The 13,806-nt window shown below is 51.0% G+C and overlaps 1 protein-coding gene across 3 annotated transcripts in view; it reads right to left on the bottom strand.

Moving 5' to 3' along the window:
- LOC133353525 (rho GTPase-activating protein 20-like) overlaps positions 1-13,806 on the bottom strand; it is a 43,975-nt gene that overhangs the window by 18,275 nt on the left and 11,894 nt on the right. For all 3 annotated transcript variants that reach the window (XM_061569834.1, XM_061569843.1, XM_061569852.1), the window contains 3 exons: positions 13,117-13,263; positions 5,017-5,058; positions 3,188-3,272 (listed from right to left, as the gene is read on the bottom strand). In XM_061569834.1, the coding sequence (XP_061425818.1) occupies positions 3,188-3,272; positions 5,017-5,058; positions 13,117-13,263 (274 nt within the window). The remainder of the gene's footprint in view (positions 1-3,187; positions 3,273-5,016; positions 5,059-13,116; positions 13,264-13,806) is intronic.

Here is a 13,806-nt window from a genome sequence, read left to right as displayed (position 1 = left end):
GGTCTGTCGGTTAACAGTACATATATACAAATAGTACTTCACCCAGAAAAAACTGGGTCTGAAGACTATTTTTCAGAGAGTTTCTGCTATTGGATGTTTGGCACATTCTGTATTATCATTTACTGCCCCTTCATCAATCCGCTGCTGTATGAAGACCTCCCAATGTCGTATCGGTAATCACATCTTGTTAGGCCATGCTTTCGAGGTTTGTTTGACCATACTTCACCATGCTGGTCAGCCCAGGTTGATCAAGGGGGAACCCCAGGACCAATTCGGCTATCACTCGCCACTGATGTCAGCCATGCACGCAACCCAAGACTGCCGGGGTTCATAGAGCAGTGTGCGAACCGCTGTGCCACCACTGCCCCCCCCGCTGTGTCTCTCCCCCCCCCCCCCCATATGCAATTGTCCTTCATCCAGGAAGGCCTCAATGGCTGCCAAGTATTTTCTTCACGAGATGTCCGTCCAATACCTCATTACAGCAACGCTACAATTTGGATTGTCCAAGCATCCAAAATGCAACTGTGCCACCTCGAGTACATTTTCAGGAATGGCGTGAAACTCGAGTTCCAGAAGAACACCCACACGTGCGCAAGTAAGGTAACATCCCATTCTCATGACGAGGAATCAAAAGCTCCCCGTTACGACAACAGGGCGGCCACCGACGGCTTTGCACCGCCTCCTGCAGGCATCTCGCTGCCTACTTGCGGGTCGGCGTGTCGGCGTGGGCGACTCCACGCGACCCACGCCGGCAGCCATGGGGCCGAAGGTTTTGCAAACGAACGCCAACAAAGAGGGAAACGGAGGGAAGGCGAATTGACGCGAGTCAGCGTCCATTCACCGCCGCTCATTCCCCCCTTTGTGGCCGGCAGGAAGTGGGTTCCGGCTCCGCAGTGTTTTTCACGGCGGACTTGAACGTCTCGCACTCACGGCCACGGCCACAACAGAGCAGGGGGGAGCGGTGGCAGGGAAACGAGGTTGAGGACGAGCCGCCCCCTGCCGCCACTGGCCCCCCGCGCCGAGCCGACGCGGTGTTATCGCGCGAGGGTGTTTACGCAGACCGCGGGGTAATGGCAGCCTTCGAGCACTAAGGCGCCGTAAAAGCCATTGGTAGGGGGCGGACGGACGGACGGGGGGGGGGGTGCGAAATAAAGAAACGACCGAAATAAATCTGGCGATCTATCACAACTGTAATTTCACATTGGCATAAGAAATGCAAAAGTTTATCCTTAATTGTACTTACGAGCTCAAAGAAAATGGGTGCTTTATTTACAGTTTACCTTTCTCATATCTTCAAACCACAATGGGAAATATGTTCGCGTTTGTCAAGAGACGTTGCCATTGTTCACACCGACGGTGCCTCTGGCTGGCTCAGCTTGCCCTGTGGCTCTCATCGAGCTGCCGTGAATGCCGTGAGGCACCTGCAGACTCCTGAACGATGGCCAGCAGTCGTTACAAATGTAACATCTGCAATGGAGGTGGCAGCCACGTGCCTCGGATGGCTAATCTGCTGCGTGAGAACACCGCGCCAGCAAAGCTGGAAAACCTGGATCGGCATTCGGAGTGGAATCCGGATTTCTGCTCCCCGTGAACATGCCAGGTTAGTAAGTTGGAAACTTTTCCATGAGGTTCTTGGTTATATAAACTTTCCCCGTAGACTCTCCCCCCCCCCCCCGGCCCTGCCATAGGAATGTGGGATTTCCACCACTGGGCTCAGGGCTGCAAACCGGAGATGAGCAACGCCTGAATGCTCATTAGGGCAGGAAATGACTTTTCTAACGTTAATACGCTGAACACCACAATGGAGGGATGGTCACATGGACAACAAAGATGACACTGATGATTCGTAGACGGAGGAGGATGATGGCAATATGATCACGGTGATCGGTAAAGACGACGAGCTGATGGTGGTCTCAGCCCGGCCACCAAGGACGGCACAAAAAACGGTTCGAGTCAAACCGTCGTCTATGACGTCACTCGACGAAAAATTTTAAAGTTTCATCGCCGTGCGACGGATGTCCCCAATAGTAAAAGCAATTGCGAGGAATTCGGAAGTAGTCGTGTGACATCACCTTTCAGAGACCGTACTTCCCACTGCTTTCTGCCAGAGTTCCAAATGACAAGGTGCCAACAGAGCTGATGTGTATTATTTTTTTCCCTTTAATATTTCTCCACAGCCATTGTTATTCCACCGCTGGATGCAAGGTCTCCCCATGCACTGTTGGTCATGGGGGTTGTTTGGACATACTTCACCACTCTGGTCAGTGCAGGTTGGTTAAGTGTTGGGGGGGGGGGCACCCAGGACTGGTTCAGACATTAATCGCCACTCGTGTCAGCCACGGACGGGAATAAAAGTCGGGTCGTCGTGTTCACGGCGCAATGCAATTTCCACTGCACCACCACTCCCCAAACAACTTTGTAAATGTGGTAAAAGACAAAAAACAACTATTCACAGCACTAAGACTGAATTGCCAGCCAGTGCCATCATATTTTCACTTAGGCGATGACATCGTTTGAAGGAATAACAACATTTTACGCAACACGTTTTGACATCCAGCCAAGAGCTTCAGGAGGCACATAGTGAGCGATCGTCACCGACGCTTCTGGGGAATGAGCGACAGTGCAGAGTTGCTCGCTCGGTGTTCCACCGTGCGAAGTTGTTCGCCGCATCAACCGCACTACCGTGGAGGGTCCTTGAGCCTCCGGGGGCACCGCAGTGGCGAGATGTCAACTACCTCGCCTGCTGTGCAGGAGGTCGTGGGTTTCATTCCAACCCTGACGCCTTGATATTTGGAGTTTGCATATTCTGCTTGTGGTCGCGTGGATTTATATCCGGGTCCTCCGTTTGCATTCCCTCCACGTTTAGAATCAACACGAGTATTTGGCTGCCGTAAATGTCCACGTAATGGTAACCCATCATTTGTGGCCAGGTCGCTTCTGAAAAAGAGCTATAACAGCTCAACGGGGCCTTAGTGTAAGTTAAGTTTATATGTGCACAAGCTATCCGTAATCTTTCCGTATGTGTAGGCCGCAGCCTGTTATGCGAAACCACGAAGTCTTCGAGCTCGAGGGAGTCCCCAGATACCCAGGCAGAGCGTGTCCAGCGAAGCGAAGGCGGCAGCAGCGGCAGCAGCAGCCATCCTACGCTGTGCCACGCGATCGCGCACAGAGACGCTGGGCGACTCACAAAAGCCGGCGTCGGGATGTCCTGCACCAGGATCTTCAGCGGGATGGATTTCGGCTCCTCTTTGGCTTTCTCCGCTTCAATTCTCCTGCGGGCAACAAATGACGTTCGCATGCGAGCACACGTGGGTTGGATGTGTTCAATACCTGCCCTGCCCACATGTCCACGTGATGAGCCACTTTCGTTCAGCTATCACTCGTGGTCAGGTCGCTTCTGAAAAAGGGGCTTTATAGCTCGGTGAGCCTTACCTGGAAAAAAAAAAAAGTAAAATAGTAGTGGATAGAAATGTAGAGGGTGCAGGTGTGCGCTTGCTCGCCTACGCCAATGCTGGCGGTGCAACTTCCACTCGACAGAGCTTCAGAGAGCCCCTCTGAAGGGTATATGGCCGACTCCGAAACGCTAGCCGGACGTCTTGTAAGAGCGGTTGATAAGCGTGTGTGTGCGTGTGCATATATGTGTTGTGGGGAGTGGTGGCGTAGCGATTAGTGCACGGTTGCTAACATCCCGAGTTCGATTCCAGGCCACGGCTAAAATCAGCGGCGGATACCTGAACCGGTCAGGGGCCTTCTCAAGGTCAACTCAGCCTTAAATGAGTACCTCGTCTATATAATCGATAACAACGCTTGCCCCAACAGTCTGTAGAGACAGAGGGGGGAAACTTTCGTCTTTTTCTCACAGAGCTGTCGCACTCGTTACGATGATTGGCATGCTGCGCTCCGGTCCCGGCGATCAAGAGTTCCATCTCGAGCCGCACGCATCAGCGACCACCGTCGATTCACGTCCTGGACCTCTCTCCATGTCAATTTCAGACTAAAATGAGTACTGTGCTGACCGAGCAATCCCATCGTGTTTGTTTAACGTCTTTCACACTGTATATAGCGAACCGTGATAATCAGCGGTGTGAGTACCACCTCCAGGGGCGGAGTGGTCCTAGCAGCGGGCTTCCAGAACAGCACTCAGCCCCTCCAGTCTCGTACGGATATATGGGAGGGTCATTGTTTTTTCATCTACAGTAAATGTATAGGGGGATATTAGATAACGTTAGTCTGGGCAAACAGGATACCGACGGCGAAAGGCCAATGCGAGATTTTTTTGTTTAACCCACATTTAAAAAAATAAAAACTCCAAATACCCACAGCAAGTTGTAAAATAAAAATAAAAGCTAATCTAACGATCGTTGTATATTGTACGCATCCAAAGTGTTTTCGCGGATAAAATTTTAGTTGACCAAATCGGTGCAACGCACGCTTTGGTTTGAAACTAACACCGAGCGGCGATAAGCAACGCGACGCGAGCGAGTCGGCTCAAATTCTCACGGCCATAACTCACGCCGGGGAGCTAACGAGCTCGCCAATTAGCGGGGTCACGGCTACCTCACCGCGCAGCTACGGCGCGGAGAAGAGAGATGGAAAACGTTGTGGCGGCCGTTCCGTTTGTTCGGTCCACGCTCGCGGCAGTGGCAACGGCAAAGGAAACGTTTCCACCCGCGTTCACGAGTCGGAGAAACGGGGCAGCCGAGTACACAGTTGGCGACGTGAAGTGGGGGGCACGGGCAGAGGTAAAGGTGACATGGCTTGGTGGCGCAGTCGGCCAGACGACAATCTATCCTTGCACGTGCGGAGTCGATCACGTGGTGTCGATCGCGTGCGGTGTCGATCACGTGGTGTCGATCACGTGGTGTCGATCACGTGCGCAGCCTCGGGCTTCTGGCGGACGACCGAGCCTTGCCCGAGCTTCACGCACCGAAGCGTGCGGATGAAGTTCTGGGTTGCTCCCCTTGCCGATGGGGGAGGGGGGGGGGTATGAGGCATGAACGGTGAGAGCTGCCGTACCTGGTGAGCTCGGCGAACCATACGTCTCTGTCCTCTTCAGACCTATCGGGTAGGCGACACAGAGGAGCATGCATCATCACCGTCGTCGTCATCCTCATCATCACCGTCGTCATAAACTGCAGCCCTTTATCAATCTGCTGCTGCTGTTGCAAGAAAATCTCCCCAATCCGTGTTCAGTCACGGGGGTCATGTGATGATACGTCATCCTGTTGATCAGTGCCGGTTCAGATAACACTCACCACTGATGTTCGCCTTGGCAGGGAATCAAACTCAGTTTGCCTGGTTCAGAGTCATTTAAGTCAAGCGCTTCGTACACGGACTAAGAGAATGACTCAATTTAAAGCGCAGACTTGGCTAAAAATCAATAGGTTGTCCTCGACTCGACTCAGGCTAAAACTAGAATACAAATAAAATGTTGACTGAATCAGCACTGGCAACATATCTTTTCCCAAGGGCAAAAGCACTGTGCAATGGTATGAACCACAATATCCTCCGCCAAAATGCTTCAATACCTGTGAAAACAGCTGATTAATGTCCGGTTTCTATGTCACAGCCGAAGCGTTGAAAGCTCCCACATCATCACTTCCGCCGGAAAAAAAAAAAACACGTGTCCGTGATATTGAGTGGAAATGACATTTGTCTGCGAATATTCTTGTGAACCAAAATCCTTGGTCAATTTACACATGCATCCACGAGCACAGATGCAAATATGCATAGGCACGTACAAACTTACTGGAGTATTCATAAATAGGTGATCGGTGCAAGAAGACCATTCGCATGCATCAGCAACAAACATGTGCCAGAAGGTAAACATGCCCGCGCGCATACGTATATAAAGATAAAGATCCCCCATATAGCCTTAACAGACTGAAGGGGCAAGTGCTGTTAGTGAGCACCTATGAAGGCCGGAACGGTACACGAGGGGGTGGGTGGCCAGCACCACGCCCGACCGCCTTTGTCTCCCCAGTGGTGATGTTTACACACCGCACCAGGTACTCATTTAAGGGTTAGTCGACCTAGGGGAGGCCCAGGACCGGTTCAGATAATCGTCACTGGTGTTAGCCGTGAGCGGGAATCGAAGCCGGGTCGCCAGGTTCGTAGCGCAGCGCACTAACCGCTACACTACCGCTCCCCACATACGTATATACAAAATAAGAAACCTTGATTAGGCAAATCATGAGAAACCTTTGATTAGGGACATAACCTGTATTCCCTGTTTGTTAAAATGTGACGGAATCACTTTAACATGAAAGGTAGAGCGATGCCAGCGACTGCTGACAAAACGTGATCGACTCGAGAGGGAGGGAGCTCACGAGAGCCGCTCTGGAGGGTATCTGTGGCCTACTCTTCCACGCAGGGACACACATCGTGGAGAAAGTGGGGAGCACCCACGCTTTACCCCACCACATGCGCGACCTACCGATCGACTCGCTGCGGTGAATGCGTTAATTACCTTTAAAACACAAAACTATGAAACTTTTTCGATTTAAACGCTGTCTTTCCGACAGCCCTGTTCTTCACCTGAGGACAGCTGCTTGCGTTGTGGCCGAAACGTCGTGAGAATTGTATTTTATTATGTTTTATTTTATTATTTCCCTTCTACGTGACTTTACCAAAATAAAATAACCAAGAATATGAAACTTTGTGTTTATTATTTTACCAGGTAACAGCCCATTGAGCTATATCGCTCTTTTTCAGAAGTGGCATGGCTATCACAAATGATAGCTCAACAAAGTGGCTTATCACGTGGAAATTTTTAGCAGTCAAATGCTCCAAACGCATATTTCCAAATGTGGAAGGAAAAAACGAAGGACCCGGAAAAAAATCCACACGACCACGGTGAGAGAGACACGCAAACTCCAAATGTACAGGCGTCATTGTCTGGATCAAGATCGAACCCACGACCTCCTGCATACCAGCCGAGGGAGTTGACATCTCCTAGCCACCGCTACTACTGCTCTTTCAACTGCCGCGCCAGGAAATCGAACAAACAACATCGAGTCCAAGTCCAGCGCGCTCACCACCGCACCACGTCAGCATGCACAACATGAGTAAATAATGAAACCTCTAAAACATAAATAACCGCAATGCTTCTTTTGGACTGGCCCCAGGGAATGGAATTCAATCTTATGCAGAGATTGATTCGCTTCAATTGATTTAATTTATGAGCATTGCTTCATCACCAACAACAAAAACATTGCCGTGCGATTGCATAACGCTCGCGTTCAATTTCCCAGTGCCTCTATTATTGTTAATAACGATTTATTATTATTAACGATGACTGAATTGGTTGCCAGGGTGGCCAGGATGTGCGCTTGTCGCTGACGCGGCAGATTGCGTGCCTCGCTCCGAGCCTGGTTCGCTTCATTCCACAAACTGTTCCCACGGGCCACGGAATCCTTCCGCCCATTGGAATTGCAATTCGGACCGACAGCACCGTCATCATGAGAGCGTGAGAGAGAGAGAAGGCGAGAGAGAGCGAGCGAATGAGAGAGAGCGTGCGAGCGTGAGAGAGAGAGAGAAGGCGAGAGAGAGAGAGCGAGAGACAGAGAGAGCGAGCGAATGAGCTAGCGTGCGAGCGAGAGAGTGCGAGTGAGCGAATGAGAGAGAGCACGTGAGAGAAAGTGAGAGAGTGCGAGCGAATGAGAGCGAGAGTGTGTGAGTGAGAGAGTGCGTGCGAGAGATTGAGAGAGCGAGTGAGAGAGTGCGAGCGAGAGCGTGCGAGCGAGCGAGAGAGCACCATGGCCATACTTGCAATCGCACTTCTCAAGGGAAATTCAGGCAGCTGCAGAAACCTGTCCTGTTGAACCCTGAAGCCCTTTCTCTGCTGCTACCCCCCCCCGACTCTTCTTCCACCTCGTGCCCCCCCCCCCCTGTGCCCCCCTGCCTCGCACCCCCACCCCCCCCCCACCCTTTCCCAGGGGGACTTTTTTTTAGTCCCGCCGTTATCGCAGGAAACCAGACGACAGTCGCAACGCCGCTGGATCCGTGGACGCCTGCGGAATGCCGGAGCCCGGCGATGTTGCTCTTGGAGTCGGTTCACTTTCTCTTCCTATTATGGAGACGGCGGTGGCGATGGAGGTGGGGGGGGTGGGCTCAATTTGTTCCATGGGCTCTCATCAAAAATAACAAAAAAAGTCAGCTGCTGCTGTTTACTTAGGAAGCCCCGTTTCACGTCCACATTTCTAAAGTAGCACTGCTTTTGGAGGGAAGAGAAAAAAAAACGAGTCAGGAGGAGGAGGATTTCGCAAAAACACCGTTTGGGGCGGGCAGCAGCTGACATACGCGGTGTTTGCGCGTTGCCCATCGGGGGCCCTAAGGCAGAGATTATTTTTGGGGGGCTAGCCCCCCCCCAGCCCCACTCCCCTTAAAAATCATAAAATCTTAGTGAGAAGACAGAAGAGCTATCGGCAAGAGGTGGCGATGAGGTGAGGTGAGAGGAGATAGACGCAGGACAAGATTCGAGATGAGGGCGATTCGTTTTCTTTTCAAGTTGATTACCTCGTTACTGGTATGGGACAAACAATGCATTGGCAGTGGCGCATAACACCCAAAAAAGAAGCACAACTCAGCACATGCGCTAACAACTAAAAGTGAAAAAAGTACACATATACCACATATATAAATTAGGCAAACTAGCCAATAATATTTCTCTGCTGGGGGGCCAATGCCTGAAGTGACATCTATGATATGTTTAGTATTCCTTTTAAAGCAGCACTATCGATGCATGTGTTGAGTACGTTGATGCGAATGTTTGAATACGACCCTGGTATTTAATTCACCTTCAATCTATTTTCGTGAAGCCCGCAGTCCATCGAGCTGCTTTTACTCGCTTAGCGCCGCCGCCGCTGCCGCCACCCCCAGCGCTGATCCTTCTCTGCAAGTTCATCTTCTTTACAGCTGAACCCTTCCATTCCCCCGGGGCTCTGTTTACAGGCCCGCCGGATATTTCTCTTTGACGTGCGATTCTTTTTTACGACAGCCCAACCCACCCCGCCTCGCCTCGCTTTGTTTGGATCAGATTTCGGTAAAGTTTTGACGTCACAAGCCGCAGACTCTCGGACCCCGAGTAGGTCCCGAGAAAAAAAAAAACGCCCCACACGACCGATAATTTTCCGCAGACATTCTGATTGTGACCCAGAAGGCAACGCTGTTTACTCAACTAAGGGCCATGAAAACGAAATGTGGGCCATGTGACGCTGTATACTTTGCACCGGCTATCGCCAAAAAAAAAAAAGTTTACCAAACTGAGAGCCTGCCTTTCCAAAATCTCTTCAAAATTGTCACCGCTACACTGCGGCTACTTCCATTGATATATGGCGGTCCTCTCAACGATGAGCACGGTTGGCTACGTACGGTGCGAAAGAAGTTCAACATACATACATGAACGGGCGCTAAAAGCCAGCAGTGCCAACGCAGGTGGACAAATGTTGACGGCAAAAACAAGAGAAAGCCACTCGGTGCCTGTAGTTGCGCACACATTATTCTCGTTGGCCATGGTCAATCCACTGCTGGATGAAGGCTCGCCCCCAAGGCTGCCACCATCTCTCACGAATCCTGCGATGCAACGCCTGCACAGGACCTCGTTCCATCGCTGCATCCTCGCAGCGCCGCATTCTCTCGGGCGCGTTCTCCCGCGTAAAGCGCCTGCCATCAATCCCTTCTCGCGATGTGTGCCCTGCCCAAGCTTTGAACGGCGTCACATTTGCGCAAGTGATTGATAACTTTGATCCCGACCTGTGTAATATGGACAGTGCAATGTGAATGTGCCACTTGATTGAGGGACTGCTACTGCTATGTGGCGGTATCTTGGTGTGGTCTGCAAATGTTTTTTTGTTGTTTTTGCTGCTTTGCCAAAGCGTGGCAAACATCAATTTATTTATTATGTATTTATATTTAGTGATCTAAACTTTCTCTCTATTTTTCACTTCTATCGTTTTTGTTGTATTGATTGTTGTTGTAACTCGCTGACCTGTCCCACACTGGACATCTGTGAAAAAGAACTTCATGGCTCATCGGATTTCCTCCCGGAGTCTAAATAAAGATTCTGATTCTGAATAAACAAAGGCAACCGGCGTATGGTCTCTCATCTCCGAGTGCCCCTCTGTCTCTTTCTCTCTCTTTCTCAATGTCATTTCAAGCGTGCGTCTCTATCACTGCTTCTTTCCAACATTTATTTTCTCCATGACCGCATCGCCAATCCCGACACCCTCCTGGGCAGAGAGCAACCGCCCGCTGTGACAGACGGACACGTTTACAAGGGCAGAGACGTGCCAACGCCATCCCCTTCACGGTTGAGAGAAACGCGGCAGTGTAATTAAGTCGCATGACATGGATTTCTGGTGGATCGGCGCTCCGAGAGAGAAACGTGAAAGTAAACCGTGATAAGTGATACGTTATGAGCACACCCGGTCCACTTGGCAAGCGCATTTTACGCTGGAGGGCGTGTGCCATACAAGTGAGAACGCATCCAAAATATTTACCGCAGACTCAAATATCATACGTAAAAAGGTCAGGCTAACTTATCCGTCAAAGACGAATGCTTGTTATGGCTTGCTTTTTTATTTTGTTCCTGACCAATAAATTAAGAAAAAGATGGTTTAGCTTCAGCGAAAAATAGCGTGAGAGTTTGTCAAAACAACTTTTTGATCCGTAACGAAGATATCAACGTTCTCCATACCACAGTGTGCCCACTGCAGGATGCGATTCGTCACAGATGGCGAGAACACAATTTAATTAACCGCAAACTGACCCAAGGCGAAGTATTTCCATGGTTTAACAGCGGATCTGCACTGAGCGGCGCAGTGGGGTAGGGAATATCCCAAGCGCTAAAGAACAGCTTGTGGAGAAGGAGACTTGCTTTGAGATTGAATTAGATATTACGATTCTGTTCCTGCGTACAATGGCAATATGTTCAAGAGCTCAATGCCAATGTCGAGATCTGCCAGCCACGAGAGGCCTGCATCAAGAGAATGTGTAGTTTTGCTCTTCCTCCTCCGTTGAATGTGTTTGGGTGATTTGTTTACCTTTCTTGTACTTTGCACTAACATCGTGTGTTTGTGTTGTTTGTTGTTGTAACAACGTTCTTACCCCATGCCCCTACTGGACATCTGTGAAAAAAGCTTCATAGCTTATTGGATTCCTCCGGTATAAAATAAATATTCTGATTGTAAAGGAGCACAGACTACAGTGGTTTACTCTGCGGTCCATAGTTTTGATTGCATGGCCACAATTAAATTACTGCAGCTCGTATCTTTAATGTTCTATTCGTGAATGAGATGTGCGCAGTGGGCTGTTGATGTTCTGATGCCCTTGATGGTTCCACCACCGGCGACTCTGAGGAACGAAGTGAAAGCCAGGAGGTGAGATGTTTGGGTCTTGAATGATGTGTTTGTCTGGGCGTCCGCGTTGTTACACTCCAATTTGATATTAACGTGTCACCAAGATGGAACGCGTCCTGGAGTATGGATGTATGTATGTTGAACTTCTTTCGCACAGTACATAGCCAGCCGCGCTAATCGGAGGTGATGATTTGGTCACATGCAATGCATATACAGAAACGAGACTGTTCACTCCAATTCCCTGCGGTCACCCACTCAACCGGGCGGTCATTCGCCTCCTCATCACTCTGCTATCACTACGATCATGGTTCCTGTTCCCATCAGCTTCGCTCATCGATTCTTCCACCCGAGTTGAGAACACGGTCTACCAGACCGACTGCCTCGAACCACCATGCCCGCTGTCGGCAGCAACACCTCTCCTGCTTTCCGCACACCGATCCACTCCCACCCCAGCGCCTCTTATTCCTCAAATTCTTTTAATAAACCTGGCTCAAATGTAAGCAAATGATCATCCGTTATTCAATAAATCGTCTTGGAGAGTGCTGTTTGGTGTTGCCGGCCGCTTGGCATATGGGGCCTGTGTTCGGTAAACTTGGTGAACAGAGCCACGAAGTGTCCGGCAAACGTTGACGGCCCCTGACAGTTTTTTCCCACCACTTTGTGAGTGTGTTGTTTTTATTACTACAGACGTGAACATTCACACGCGATTCTTCGTAATTTGGCTCTCTCAGTGCGTCACCTCACTGCGAGGGGTGACTGCGGTTAACCAAACTTCTCCTTAGCTATTCACAATCAAACGCTGAAAACTGGAACTACGTATTCGAGAGTGAAAATACGAAGTGATATCCTAATCAAGTGAACACAGGCAGGGCATCTCATCTCCTGTTTACAACCCCGAGCCGGGCAGTGAAAACTCCACATTCCTATGGACAGGGGTAAGTCAACAGGACAACCCACTGTAGCCGCTAAGAAACCCAGAGTCATCCGTCAACTAGACTTCTGGTCTCACGCGGTGTGAGCTAAAGCGTGGCAAGGTATATCCCGGCTTTGGCAGTCCCAGTTTCACGAGCGGAAATTTACCCCGGTTTGACAATTCTGGCCTAGTGCTCGACTCGTGCTACGGGCCAAGGGAGGGCCTGCCCGAGTAGGGGGGGGGGATGGCAGAGGCGTAGGTGGGGGGGGGGGGCCTATTGGAGTAGCAAACATCAGAGAGAGTGAAGCCGCCGCTCACTGTGTGCGCGGTGCTCGTGATTGAGTGTAAATGTGGGCGGGGAGATGGAAGGACGGGGAGGGAGTGGGCCTTAGTTTCTGCTATAATTTGGCTGGAATTTCGCCACGCTCAGTTGACGGGAGGTGGCAAGAAGGTGGGGGGGGATGGTGGGGGGGGGGGGGATGGTGGGGGGGGGGATGGTGGGGGGGGATGGTGGGGGGGGATGGTGGGGGGGGACGGTGGGGGGGGGGCGTTCCATTCTTTTTGACGCGTTGGGCCACAGAGGGTGCTCTCATGTGTGATGGGGCTGCCGCAGGGGATGGGTATTTGAGGGTGTTTGTGTTGTTGTGTATGTGAACGCAGCAGTAGCAGTACACAATGGCGTTCACGTTATATTTCTTAGAAGCCCTAAAAAAAGCCGTAAAAACCAGATAATAAAAACCTTGAAAAAAAAACAACCAAGACGATGTGAGGGAGCCGACAGCTCAACGCGCGTCCCGGATGAGATCCCCAGGGACGCGGCGGGTTTCTCCGCAAGCGTCGCCAAACCTGAAGGTGACGACGTGGTTGGTGGTGGGCCACCCCATGACGAAGGAGCAGAGCGGCGGCACGGTGGCCTCGCACACGTCGCCCAGGCAGGAGGCCGTCCACATCTCGCAGAGACGCACGGCAGTCTTGGGCTTCACACCGCCCGACCTGCAGAGATCGTCCCCCAACACCGGCAACGCACGGGATCCAGTTGTTGTTGTTGTTGTTGTTGTTTGTTTTTGGAAACCCTTGTTAGCGCCATTACCGTGACCTCAGGATCAGAGATGATTATTTAGGCCGGAGGAATCCGATGAGCCAAGAAGCTCTTTTTTTACACAGACGTCCAGTATGGGTGGATCAGCGAGTTACGACAGCCGTGGAGGTGTAGTGGTCTCCCGCAATGGAATCGCAATCCAGAGGTTGGCCGGTTGGATCCCCCAGCAGGAATTTTTTTGTTTTAAATCCCCCGCCTCTGTCCACCGAGCAGTATAAATGTGTCCACCGGAGTGAGTCGATCGCCAGAGTGAGTCGTGTGGTGGGGTGAAAGATGTTGGACCAGTGTGGAAGACTATGGAAAAACACCCTCCTTCAGTATGTATGTACGTAGAACTTCTTTCGCACCGTATGGAGCCAACCGTGCTAATCGGAGGTGCGATTAGCAGGGTGCTGGCAGGGGCTCTCAAGAGCTCCCTCTGGTGGATGCCCTTCTGC

This window comes from Lethenteron reissneri, chromosome 6 (genome assembly GCF_015708825.2).
Source record: "Lethenteron reissneri isolate LAM-NWPU_2019-01 chromosome 6, ASM1570882v1, whole genome shotgun sequence".
Classification (NCBI taxonomy): Eukaryota; Metazoa; Chordata; class Hyperoartia; order Petromyzontiformes; family Petromyzontidae; genus Lethenteron; species Lethenteron reissneri.
This window is presented reverse-complemented; position numbering and strand designations above follow the sequence as displayed.